Raw genomic sequence first — 14,178 nt, forward strand, 5'->3', positions numbered from 1 at the left:
AATAAAAAGGGACACGGATATCTAATCAAACTCTTCCTTAATGTTAACCGCATTAAAAACAGTATTTGGCTTTATTTAAATATTTTCATTAGGGGTCCAAGGACTGTCACTCTTCACTTAGATTTATCCCTTGCTCGTTTAGGTTAATATGATAATTTCCTTAGTAATTTTAAAATAATTGCAGGCATTGTGCTTGCGTCACCTTCTCAATGTTCCTAATAAAATGGATTTAGTGTGAAATTATAGAAAATTGACATGTAACACTGCTTAAACATGGAATATGTATATTTCGTTAATTTCATGTCAACCTACGTAATAACAATAATTATAAGATCTTGGAAGTTACCGATGACATGAATTTGCTCTTTTTAAGTTATCGGGTCAGTCTAACTAGGGCTCTTCCGATTAGCATATACAATTATTTTGATATGATATCATTATTTGCCGGAAAATTAGTTGTTATATTGTCATGGATTTTCGTATGGAATATTCGCGTTGTCAACGGGGAGGATCCCTTATTAGAATGGGATCTAACCATAGTAAGTAAAATCTGATTTTTTTTTTTGGTTTTGGGGGTCTTGATTCGTTGATTCTATAAAATCCTTACATAAACTATTGAAGGTGCCAGAGATGAGACAACAAGTTAACATGTCATGAACTATATTTATGCCAAAATGGTGGAGGTGCCGGGAAATTTTTTATTTTATTTTATGTGAGATAGATTGATATTCTGGTATAATTGCAAAAGTTAATTTACTAAAAAAAAATCAGTATTCCATTATTAAATATCTCGAAAGTAATTCAAGTAGATTACAATGAGTAATGGAAAAAAAAGAGGAAATTTATAAGCATTCCAAAAATATACAGAATTTAAGAAAAAATGAACTCGGAGGCACCTTATTCATTAAACCACTTGAATTTAGTAAAATCGTTAAAACTATTGTCAGAAAACAATAAATAAAGCTTGTTGAAAAAAATTGTAGGTGAGAAATATGGTTTTTTTTATTTGCGAAGAAAGGACGGAGGTACCAGGAAGCTGATAAAGAATTGATTAGATTTTTAATTGGTAAAGGTGCCAAAAAAATGTATTTAAGCAAAATCTTTTTTATTATTTTAATTAATTAAAAAAGATTAATTTAAAGAAATAAAAAGAAAATATTAAATCAACTTAAAAGGTTTAATAATAAAATGATGGAGGTGCCAGAAAAATGATTTTTTGTTTTAAATTACGAAAAACAAGGCGGCGGTAGCAGGAAAGTCCCGTGAAAATTGGTTTCTTTTGAATTAGTTACCAGATGTCACCTTCTAGATTTGTTTACACAAATGTCGAAAGTGCCATAAAACATATTTTCTAATTTCTTTTTAAAAAGCTTGGCCATGTTGATATTAAAAATGGCAAAAACTCTATTGCTGAATAATAGCTGAAGATAATTAAATGTACAAAATAAGTTTAAAAAATCGACTATTACTTAAAGGCTTGTGAGTCAAAAAATGGCGGAGGTGCCAGGAAAGTAGTTTTCGAAATAAAAATTATTCGGCGACAAATTCAAAATTAGCAAGTTTGAAATAAACAATATTTAAAAAAAATTAAAATCGATTTAAATGCGTTTGACTCAAAATGTTGAAGGTACCGGGAAAATAAATGAATAATGTATTAATTAAAAAAATTGTTATTTTATTGATTCTTTTTTGTATTTGTCATTTTCTAGAACTATTACTTAAACATGGTGAAAGTACCAGAAAAACTAGGTTTTTTTGATGATTTATGAAAAAAAAATTGAAAATTAACAAAATAACTTGCGTAAATAAAGTCAAACAGTGATTCGAAAAAAAATGCCAGGAAAAAGCATGAAACAAGCGTTTAGCCTTCGTTATTTAGAAATAAATGGTGAAGGTGCGAGACTTTTTTTTTCAATTTTTGAAAAAAAGGGGCTGTCATATCTCAAAAAGAATTTTAAGACAGAAGACTTTAAAAATGTTAAAATTCTAGGATTCTATCATATATTCTATTATAAATATTCTAAAATTTATAGTGTTCAATTAAAAAACATTATCGTCAGCGGGGCTCTACTTCTTAAACGTTTTTAAAATAAAATGGTGAAGGTGCCCGAAAATTATTTTTTTATTTCCTAAAAAAAATGACGGATTGTCAGGAAAGTAAGTAAAAAAAATTTTTTTTTTTAATGGTTAAGATGTCATGATCATTTAGATTTTCTACATTAAATAAACAGCAACAAAATTAGTTTAATGAATATTGTACAAAATAATTTAAAAAAAATTGAACCGAACTAAACTTCTAAGTCAAAAAATGGTGAAGGTGTGAGAAAAGTAAAATTTTAATGTATACGATAATTCACATGTGCGCGTGTTCAGAGTTTTGTTTAATATAATTTTAATTGCAAAAAAATTTTAAAAATAACTAGAATAGTACATAATTAATGCAAACATAGAATAACCAGACAAATTCTCTCGTTAGCCTATGATGCAAAAGATATTTGAAAAATACAGCCGGAGCCTAAGGATCCAGGAAAATGCTTTTTGTAGTTTTGCGATTGCAAAATAGTATCGTTATTATTGCCATTTATTTAAAAATAAAAAATTTAAAGTACCAAAAGAATTATTCCTCGTCTATGAAGTACAAAAACTTCAGTAATCAACTTAATAAGTCAAAATAATTCAAGTTTGAACTAAATACAACAAGAAATCTTGAAATATTTCAAAATATACAGGTTGTTCCAAGTTCTACAATCTTATAGACAAATGCAAATGTCAGAATGCTTCTATATGAGTGAAAGTGTTTGAGGCGCAAAAAAAATAAATTGATATCGATTTGGTTTGTTTCCTGACAAAATTCAATTCTAACAATGCATTTTTTTTCTTAGGAAGAACGAGTTCAAAAGCACGGCTACCCGATACGCACCCATCAAATAGAAACAGACGACGGATATTATAACTCCCTTTACAACATCCCTTACGGCCTAAACGGTAAACACAAGGACACCAAAAACAAATCAAACGTGCTCATCGCTCACGGCATGGGTGGTTCTCCCCACAACTTCATCGTACTCGGCGTCGAGGGATCTGCCCCTTATTACTTTGCCAATAAGGGGTTGAACGTGTGGTTGTTCGCCGCCAGGGGATCAGACGGCTCGTTTCAGAAGAAGCACAAGTTCTGGGATTGGGAGAAGGACACTCAGTACTGGAATTACTGGTAGAACAATTGTAGGGTAATGTTGTATAAGAGTACGCACTGAGTGAAAACTCTAAAATAATTTCAAAATTTATAATATAAGGTAATCACAGTCAAACAAAATATTTTTAAACATGTTATGCTATACATTGTAAGACAAAAAGGAGATATTTAAATTTTTTGAAAAGTCTTCAGACGCGAGCTCTTATGCACAAACATTTTTAAGAGTACACATACTAATGTATAAGATTACGCACTATATCTCTCTCTAAAATATGGTTGCACGTCATGTTATATTTGATTGTTTACTAATAAAATGAAAAGATTTCATATAGAAAAGGTAAGTTAATTGAAAGTAATACAAAATTAATAAATATCCCTTAAAGGAAAATGAAAAACGTAGTATCTGCTTAAAGTCGTCACTCTGAACAATTAAAATAAACAAAGTCTCCCATTACATATGTGATGCAAGATCCATGCCACCAACTGTTACACCAAGAATACATAATCCAGTCATCATCTTCAAAAGATTCTGAGTACAATTCTCTACATACTGCGCAACGTTCTTCCTTTTCGACACCTTTATTAATTTTCATTTTTACCTTTTTTTGTTTTTGAGCCAGTAATAACTAGTTTTCTCTTTGCTGCTTCAATTTTTTTCTTCTTTTCTTTTCTTAGTTCCAACAAGTTCTTGAAGGTCATCCTTGAATGGAGTACTAGCGAGTATTTCGGATTTCTGTGATATTGATCTAGAGCAAAGGTAAAATTTCTGAAGCTGGGATCGACCGATTTAAAGCCTCTTCCTCAAAAGTAGACGAATTCTTTGATATAAGTACCCCGTCTTCACAGCAGGGCCGTATCTGGACCAAAATTTTGGGGGGGGTTAGGCCAGTGACATTTGAGATATTAGGGATAAAAAAAACTTTAATTTATAAATAGGTTTTACTAAAAGAAGATACCAGTTTAAACTAAAAAACACATTTAACAACCTTAAAATTTTAAAAATAGTAATTATAATAACAACTGAATATTTTTTTGCTTTTCCCTCGCAAAACGATTTAAGACCTCTGCGGTATCAATTATAATATTTCTATGCACGCTTAAAAGGGCAAGTCCTGTTAGCCGCTCCTGACCAGTTAAATTGCGCAAATAGTCTTTTAAACGCCTTAGCGATGAAAATGATCGTTTTGATGAGGCTGTAGATACAGGTAACGTAGCCAGAATTTGCAACAGAGTATGAATATTGGGAAACAAAGATGGATTACATGCTGATAATGCATCAAGAGCATTTTTTGGCCTTTCTGCTTGAGGCAGCTTAATCCGTTTTTGTTTCCACAACTGTAGTTCTGCAGATAACGTATCTAGGTCCAAAAATTCCTCATATGGTAACAAGTCTTCCATTTTTACTATGTGTGCTTCGCACATATTTGGTACTAGACAATATAACAATGAAAGTGATTTTTCGTGATTTGCAAATCTTGCAGATTTTCATCAGTTCTTCTATAAATTGATCAAAAAAAGAAATTGCAACTGTGATTCGAAAATATTCCTCTGCAGTAGCTACCATGGCATTAGAACGATTCTGCTGTCGTGAAACTATTCTAGGTATTTTTATGCATTCTTCATCATCTATAGACTTTATATTAGCTTCAGATTTTTTACAAATATTTTTGAATTCTTGATTTATATTCAGTCTCATACTCCTGACCTGACTAATAACAGTATTCACATGCTCAACAGCGCTAAATAGATCAAAATCCACAGTCTGGAGAATTCTGCATAACGGTAGAGTAAAAGCAAATAAAGTGGACGCTGTTAACATACTGATAATAAACTCACTGGTCATAATAGCTTGAAGAAACTGCAAAGCTTTTGAAGAAGTTTCGATGTCTTTTACTTGTTTTAGTTCTTCTAATGTTTCAATAATGGGTTTAAAAACTTCAGTAAACCTAATTAGTCCATCATGATTTTCCACCCACCGAGTTTCACACATGGATGTTAACTTACTCCATTTACTATTTGGAACATGTTCTTTAATTTTATTTTTTAATATCTCAGTGCGCATAGCTGATATTTTTATAAAATTTGCAATAGATTTTATTGTTTCAATACAATTTCTGATACTCTGAACCTTACAGGAATGGGCAAGAGCTAAATTTAAAGAATGAGCACTACAGTGCACATATATTGCTGCTGGATATTTTTCTCGAATTATAGCCTGGACACCTTTAAAACTTTAAAAAGTAAATTAAAAAAAAAGAGTTATAGTTACCATTTTTTTTCAATTTTATTTTACGTTATAAGATTTTCGGGGGGGGGGGGGTTTGACCCCCAAAACCCCCCCCTAGATACGGCCCTGCTTCACAGACTATATTAAGGCTGGCAATATCCAACGGTGGAGCTGTTGCATGTATCGGAATACTCGTGGAAGGTTCGGGATCATCTATTTCCACCACAACTTCATCATTGAGCTGGCCATTCTCTGTATAATTGGGTGCGTCTGTTGTATTAGTGGGTGCGTCTGGAGTATTAAAAGGTGCGTCTGTCACACAGGAAGGGGCAAAATCATCATCGTTAAACTGATCCGGATTATTGGGTAATATTCCCGAAGCTCTGAATGAGCTTTCTGATTTTCCAATATTGGCGACGCTGGTGTAAGCTTGGTTTATTAAACCAATCTTACACTAGCGGACTATTAGTCCGGCGACTTGCATCTGCGTTATTACCTTTCCAGGGTTACTTATCATCCACTTACCACACTCTCTACTGTAAGCACAATTTAAGGGGCCAAAGCAGTGTTACTCAAACTTTTTTCGTGACGGAACCCTTTTTAAAAAACTAAATTTTTAACGGAATCCTAAACTCTAAACTAAAAGCAAAAGCAGTTTATATGTGAATTGTTTATTAATAATCATACAAAAAAAGATAGATACAGTAAGTAGTGAGTTAGTAAGCAAGTAATAATACTAAGTTCATTTAATGCGAGGCATGTAATTGTTTTTTATTCCTCATCAACTTGGTAATGTCAGGCTTGATAGAAGAAAGTTGAATTCTCATGTCTGGTTCGGCATCCAGTCTATTGTGGTATTTTGTTTTTGTAGCTGTATATGCTGAAAATCCCGTTTTACACAAATACGTTGTTGGGAACGGCAGAAAAACATTCAAAGCTTATGTAGCAAGTTGTGGATATTCATCCACATTGCCGGAAGAATATATGTCCCCGTAACGCTAAAACAACATACCGCTGTTACGAGCTGTCCCCTGTGCGATATCTGCACTAGCTACTTTTCCGACCAGTTTTTTGCCTTTGCAGAATAAAACCTTGGGTAATTTATTAGGTACTGTGGATACCCCTGTTTCGTCCATGTTGTATATTGAATTTGGTAGGTCGTTTCTTTTTTCATAAAGAGTCTTAAGATTTTTAAAAAACCGATCTACCTGGCTTTTATTGAAACCCATTATTCGACCCATTGAACAGTTTTCTGGCTGCCGAAGTACTATTTTATGTCTTTGACAAAACCCTTTTACCTACGATTCACCTGCCATTTTTTAAATATTGCTGAACCTGTGCTTTCTTGGTAATCCCATAAAATCTAAAATCCAGGTCCCTTACTTGTTGGGCTAAATCAGCCTCCGTATCTAAAGGTATATCAGTTTTGAAGCGTCCTAAGGAGCTGGGGATCGTTCCTGCTTTTAACCGTTTTCTTAGTGTTGCTTCATTTATGCCCATTTCCCTGGCTATACTTCTTTTACTAAAACCATCTGCAATTTTTTGCCTAATCTCTTCCATATTGCCTTCGGTGAACACTAGCTTCCGCTCACTTTTTCTTTTGTAACGGCTCATATTTCAAATTTTTTAATCTAAAAAAAGAACGTTGATTTCTATGCTATATTCACTAGAGCTTTATTACTTATAAGAGTACGCACTGCAAAATCTAAGAGTACACACTGCGTACTATTATGCATTGCTTACTGCGTACTCTTGTGCATATGTTAATAATTTTAGATTTTGCTTAATATCTTCATTATTAACCTACTTCTTGCTAAATTTTAGCCACACAAACAACAACAATATTCTAAAAAAACATACAATAACGTGTACTAACCTGTAACGTTCGCAGGTACCTCTCAAAATACTAATTATCAAGCACCAATAATGAGATCGCCAACCCATGCAAACACTTCTCAGCGGTTTTTAAAACGGGTGTGTCGATAATGTATATTTCTATTTTTGTATCATGACTGACTGCATAGATAATTTAATAGATGGCGATATATATTAAAAATAAGCCTGCGTACTCTTATACTCATGCGTACTCTTCGCACGATCGTTGTTTGAAACTGAAGATCCTTTTCCAGTGGTGAGAAGCGGAGGATATTCAGTTTTAGACGACGTTCTGTAGGAGTTTGATACAATAAGTCAATTAATACAATGTCTTCGTATTAGTATGCACGAAATTGGAAAATACGACTTGGCAGCGGCAATAGACTTCATCTACAACCAAACCGGTAATAAAGTGGCCGTTGTCGGACATTCTGCGGGTGGAAACGAGCTTCACATCTTGCTCTCCGAACGTCCCGAATATTCCAGTAAAATGTCTGTTGGAATCAACTGGGGTAGCTCACCCATCATAAGACTATTGGACTCCCCGCTTTGGTTATTTGGGACATTACTCGTGGATATCTGGAAGGTACCATTTAGTTCAGATTAAAATTACTCTTAACGGCATGTTACTTCTAGGCTATCGCGAAATATGGTAATTTCAAGGAAGTGCCCCGTGTTCAAACGTTTAGACCGGTTTTAAAGAAAATGTGTTCCGATCCCGGATGGCAGAAGGTGTGCACGATGACCACCTGGGTAATTGGATCTCAACGGTCACGAGTACAACATCCGGATGTAAGCAATTTTAGATATGTTGAAGTGATGACAGTGGTAGTGCCGGGTTTTTGATTTCACTAGCGGTTTTTTTTTAAAAGTCATATTTGAATTAAGCCCATCGATGGCATGGACACTTGGTATTCTTTTTCAGCTACTTTAAGTCAAATTAATTCGAATTCAAAGTTTTATTATTAACAGGAAATAAATCGTAAAAATAAAAGATACATTAGATCGGTTAATGGTGCAATATAAAACTAATAGTAGATAATACAATAAATACTTAAATAACTAACAATCTAGTTCTATCTATAATAATTATAATTAGACTTATAATTAGACGAATTTTAAATAATTCCAGAGCATGCCAAACAGATCAACACCAATCCGTAACTAAACATCATTGAACCAGTTGCATGCTCTATAGGGTGTTTGGAAGGTGAGTAGCCAAACGGAAATGGTGAATAGGTGAGGTTACTGGCTATTTAAAACGCATAGTATTTTTTTGTTTTTCCACAAATTTAAGAAGTAATATATTTTTTCCTTTTTTTATTAGATTTTCCCCGTTTTTTTACTTTAACCTTTAATTTTTTTTCAATTTTTACTAATAGTAGGAAATAACTTCCTCCAATCAATAGAAAAAAATGTTACGTCAACTTTACAATGGAAAAAATAATAATAAAAAAAAGTTGTGGGGTTTTAAAATGTGTTAAAAAACTTCTCTAGTTAATAGTCTTTCTAACGATATGCCGCATGTAACAAAAATAATTACGTAACTTACGAAAAACAAATAAGTTTGTCTTCAAGGACGCGTGAACCAATTTCTTGAAAGTAACCTAATTGAGCAGGTATAAACTTATGCCTCTTTCTAACACAGCTAAACCTGTTGCGCTATCTTTTTCACCGTTTTAAAACAGCTAAACCTATTGTGCCCTTTCGTTTTCCATTTACAGGTTGATTAAAAAAAAAACATATTTTTTACTTCAAATCGTTTATTTATCTATTTTTAAGTCTTGCTCAAATTGATGGCCATTATTTCTAATACACGCGTAACATCGCTTCTTTGTTCTTATTTCTCTTGTGGTATACTGTAATGTTAGTTCCCGTCTCATTATTACAAAAGCGTCATTCATTTTTCTATCAATTGTTCCCTTGTATTTATAGGTTCGAAATACACAAGTTCTTTTGCACGGCCCCAGACGTAAAAATCAAGCGGCTTCAAGTCCGGTGATCTTGCAGGCCATCTCTGCCAATCCAAGTATTGGGAAATGCATTGTCTAGGTGCTCCCGGATCGCCAATCTCCAGTGCGCTGGGCAGCCATCGTGTTGGAACGTCATTTGTTCTTCATTAAGAAAATTTGGAACCTTTTTTTTCTATTGATTTTAGGAAGTTTGTTACTCCACTATTAGTTTCTTATTAAATATTTTTCTCAATTATTACCTAAATCTGAATGAGACAACATTAGTCTTGTGCGCCATTTTGACCAAAAATTAAAAAAAATTAAAGGTTAAAGTAAAAAAAGGGGGAAAATCTAATAAAAAAAGGAAAAAATATATTACTCCTTAAATTTGAGGAAAAACAAAAAAATACTATGCGTTTTAAATAGCCAGTAACCTCACCCAATCACCATTTCCGTTTGGCTACTCACCTTCCAAACACCCTGTATATGGGCTTTTTCTTGGCCAAATTGGTGCCAAGTATCGTGTTAAGATAAAATACACTGAGTCTTCTTGTATAGGTATAGGGAAAAGCAAAATTCAATGCTGATAAAGAGATCTGAAACATCAATTTGATTATTGTATATTTTAAATAAAAACACAAAATTACCACAAATGGCATATTGTTGAAGAGGCAGTGCATCAAATCTTGAAAGCAATAACTGCTAACTGAAGCCCCTCTCAGGGTAGACACCATCCAATTTAAAACTAATATCTCTGTAGAATTTTCGTTAAATTGATTCGAGCTCGTGAATATGAACTGCATAATTAAAAATCCATTATAGAGAAGCATACAGTAGGCGTGATTTTACTAGGTCGATTTAGTTCTGTTGATTTCATAATGAAGAAGAAGATTTTATGAAGGTATCATGCATTTTACTTATGTTGCGCTTAATTAAGAATCGTTGTAGAATATGTAAGCCAGTAAAATCGAAAGAATGATCCAGTTCCCTAACATGTTCAACTAGTGCTGTATAATAACATTTTTCTTTAGGACATCTCTTTTGTGTTCCTTACAAAGATAAAAATTGCTTACAAAGAAAAGATATTGCGCGATTTTTTTAAGTTTCAATTGATGTTAATTTTTTGTTGGAGTTGATGGTTTGAAAACTAGTTTATGAATCTCTCTGAAAATTTGGTTTTATGATACCAACCAACGAGGACTTTATTGTTGTTACTTGACTGGCTGTTGTGACATGACTCTAGTATCCAAAAATGAGATAGAGTGATTGTGTTAAAGTTCTGTAGTCTTGGGTCAAACCAATTAAGAATTTGAAGAATGTCGCTATGACACCCTGGTAGGTACAGAGGTCAGGAGTGTCAGGACATCATCGACATACTTCTTAAAAAATGGTATAGAAAAAGATAGTTTATTTAGGCAAGTATTTAGTAATTCTGACAACATTATATCTAAGCATATCGGTAACTTACAATTACCCATCTCAAGTCCAAAAGGTTTTTGATAGAAATTTCCGTTGAATTCGAAATAGCAACAAGCTCAAAAAGTCAGTTAAACCTAGTGTGTATTAATATTCGATAATATCTCTAGTCAGATCAATAGGGATATTTGTAAATAAAGATATCATCAGGTCCAAGGATATCAATATATGATTTTTAGGAAGTGTTAAGGACTGGATGAAATTAGAAAATTCAAAAGAGTTGCACACGAAATATTGGTCTCTTTGAAAGGCATAGTCCAAAATCTTAGAAATTTATTTGGAGATATTCTAAATAGTAGAACCAATAAAACTTGCTATAAGTCTAAGGGGGCTTTTGTATTTATGCGTTTTAGGTAGACAATACATTTTTGGAAATATCCCATTTTTGCATTTTAGTAATCAAGTAGCTTGTTTTGTATCTTTTTTGTGGGAAGTATTCTGTTTTTTCCATTAAAACAGTTTCAACCAAATCTTGGGTTTCATTAAACTTATCAAAAATGTGAATCGGGACGTTGTTTTTTATGTTATCCTTTGTCTTGTTCAGTGTTTCCGAGAGTTTCCTAATTTTCCAAAGAATAATTCAATGTCAATATTTAGCAGTTTCCTTCGAAAATTACCGAGAGCTATATGACATGCATTTACAAACGGACTTTCATTGACAAAAAAATTGTGAGTGAATTTTGTGTAGTGCAAAATTTGATTAGGTAAATTATTTTTCTGTCTACATTTTAATAGGAACACAAATTTGTTACTTTGTTTACTTCGAAACCATATACCCACAATTGTCGGTAGTAAAATATCTCTTGCTCCCGAATATTTAGAAGAGACATGTTTTGGATATACTCAAATGTTAGTCAACATAATAATTTTTTTGCTCGCATTTTATGCACTCACTCTAGCATTAAGTAGTTCATCATCTTGAGAACGTCCAACCAAATTTTATATTGAAATTTTCTTTAAAATATGTTAGAATAAACTCATATGTCACATTCCGTTTTAAATCTAGATATTTTTTCAAGAAAAGGTCATAAATAATTTTCACATTTAAATTTGCATCTAGGTAGAGATATATCTTAGAAGAATAATAAGCCGTTTTCCGGAAAAAGACTCAATGCGGCTTTTAATTTTTTGAATCCAGTTATCACATAACTCTCGAGGTCCATTATTACTTTTGTACCTCTGTTCTGTGACAAGTAACGTATTTAGGGGATGAATTCGAAAGTGTGAGTGAGCATCCTAGCTCATAAAAGCGTGTTTACATACAGGAATACGGACCGATTTGTTTACGATAAAATACAAAAAAAAGTTGCTATATCTCTTTTTATTAGGATCCTTCTTTATCTTTCGACGTCTCTGTCTTCTTTTCCATTAATCCCTGAAGGAAGGTGTCTTGTTTAATTGTAGTTAGGTCGCCCTTCATGCAATTTTTACATTATTATCCTGCATTCATCATCACTTATTACATTACATACTTACATAAACACATTTTATAAATACTATATATGTCTAGCAATTTTTCTTTGGTTTACTTTTTCATTTCCGGATTTTTTTTCTTTTGCAACCAATATTGCCCTGAGCATATTCAAAGCATCTCTTATCAGAAGACATTTTAATAAATGATGCAATACATTTTTTCTAAGCAAAATACTAATAATTTAGCAGACACGATTTAGAGAAAGAAAATGTCGATGCATATTAAGTGAGTTTTTCCGTTTCATGAAATGTTTTTAGACTCAGTTGATAGGAACCCAAATTTAAAGGCGATTGGCTATCTTACCTAAAAATGACACGTTTTGGACTTATAGTCTTTTTCATTTTACCGTTTTAGGTAATAAGATTACTAACCAGCAACATCCCTAGACTGTCAAGTAGAATGGTATTTCAGTTTTGCGATAATATAAATGCTGGTAAGTTAAATATGTATATGTGTTATTAACACTAAATAAATTGTACAACTAAGCTATTCCCAAAAAAACTATGCCGTGAATAAAGAGTAACGATGCAATCAGGGAGAAGAGGAAAGAGTGTACTTTAGCTATTAATATTTTTCTTTTTTTTTTTGACAAATTATAATTAATTTTTTTCTCTATTCCAAGGTGTATTTAGCCAATACGACTTTGGAACCAAAGGCAACCTGAAACGCTACGGCCAAAAACGACCTCCAAAGTACCACTTGAACAACACGATGACCCCGATCGCATTTTTTGTCGGACCAGGAGATAGGGTCGTTCCCAGAAGTGTACGGATCCATCATTTTTCACCCATTAAATGTTTGAATTCTTTTTTGTTTTTAGGATGTCTGCGAGGCAGTGAAACAAATAGGAAATCCCGTTTTAGTTTACGACATCCCTTTCGATAAGTACAGCCATACGGACTTTATTTTGGGACACAACAGTTCGGAATTGGTGTATAAACCCACCTATGAACTGATACGTGATATTGATGCCGGGAATTTTACTAAGGATGTTAATTGTTAGCTGTTTTTTAAATGTGATTTTAATAAAGCACGTTTAATCAATTCTAAGGGTTTTATTTAATCAAGGCAATAGTCCATAAGGAGGACGTTTTAATCTTGTGTTGACCAGAAAATCAATACAAGCTTGAATCGTTATTGACGTCAATAATTTCGTATAGCATCAACAACTTATATGGTAAAGTACTGTTGGAAAACATCTATATACAGAGTGTCCTATTTATCAGATAGGTCCTAATAGACGTAAAATGGATCAAAGAGAAGAATTGTTAATCCAGGGTATTGAAGATTTAGAGATAATCGTAATGCTGCAAGAACTGTGATAAGTAAATTATCAGTACTAAGAATTTTTTATCGCAAACATCTTTATTCATATTATTTCACGCCTATGAAAACTCTGTTCGATGCAGATCTCTTATTTATAAATAATATTGTATTTACGGATGAAGTGGCTTTTACTCGACACGGATTTATTAATTTTAGAAACAAGCATTCATGGAATTTTGTAAATCGGTATCCCATTACTGATAGATACTTTTAGCACGAATTAGTAATTAATTAAAATATAGATCGATTTTTTTCTGAGGAGTTACCTACAAATCTAAACGGAGAATTATATTTTAAGTAGATACGACGTAGAAGTCAATGACCTTGGAAAGTCCATCTTAACCACATTAACCCGTTAGATTTTTGCATATGAAAATGCATCAAATCAACTGGACTTATTGGTGGTACCAGTTAATAATAATCGAACATTAGATGCATGAAAAAGTTTAGCAATATTGAAAAATCAAAAAACCGACTTCGTTTGCGAAGCACCTGTCGAGAATAAGATAAAGAGTGTTGATTAGTGGTACAACTGTTTTTGTGATATGAAGTCTGCAGCTCATTTTTTCGAATTGGGCAATATTATGGAACCGATCACAGATGTGAAGCATCAATTTATTGAAATCGCCAATAATGCCTGGGTCTCAGATAGGTT

General features: G+C 32.8%; 1 protein-coding gene across 1 annotated transcript; it reads left to right on the plus strand.

Moving 5' to 3' along the window:
• The first annotated feature begins 352 nt into the window (after positions 1-352).
• On the plus strand, positions 353-13,241 carry LOC126734428 (lipase 3-like). The gene is made up of 7 exons (XM_050438057.1): positions 353-539; positions 2,883-3,211; positions 7,638-7,881; positions 7,932-8,087; positions 12,552-12,630; positions 12,820-12,962; positions 13,018-13,241. Exons 1-7 carry the CDS (start codon positions 354-356, stop codon positions 13,198-13,200), a joined length of 1,320 nt encoding a protein of 439 aa, XP_050294014.1. The 5' UTR covers position 353; the 3' UTR covers positions 13,201-13,241.
• The last annotated feature ends 937 nt before the right edge of the window (positions 13,242-14,178 follow it).

This window comes from Anthonomus grandis, chromosome 3 (assembly GCF_022605725.1).
Source record: "Anthonomus grandis grandis chromosome 3, icAntGran1.3, whole genome shotgun sequence".
NCBI lineage: Eukaryota > Metazoa > Arthropoda > Insecta > Coleoptera > Curculionidae > Anthonomus > Anthonomus grandis.

Coding starts and splice junctions, on each gene's coding strand:
- LOC126734428 (XM_050438057.1), top strand. CDS start 354: ATGAATTTGCTCTTTTTAAGTTATCGGGTCAGTCTAACTAGGGCTCTT. Junction 8,088..12,551: donor CACGAGTACAACATCCGGAT/GTAAGCAATTTT, acceptor TTACCGTTTTAG/GTAATAAGATTACTAACCAG. Junction 12,631..12,819: donor TTGCGATAATATAAATGCTG/GTAAGTTAAATA, acceptor CTCTATTCCAAG/GTGTATTTAGCCAATACGAC.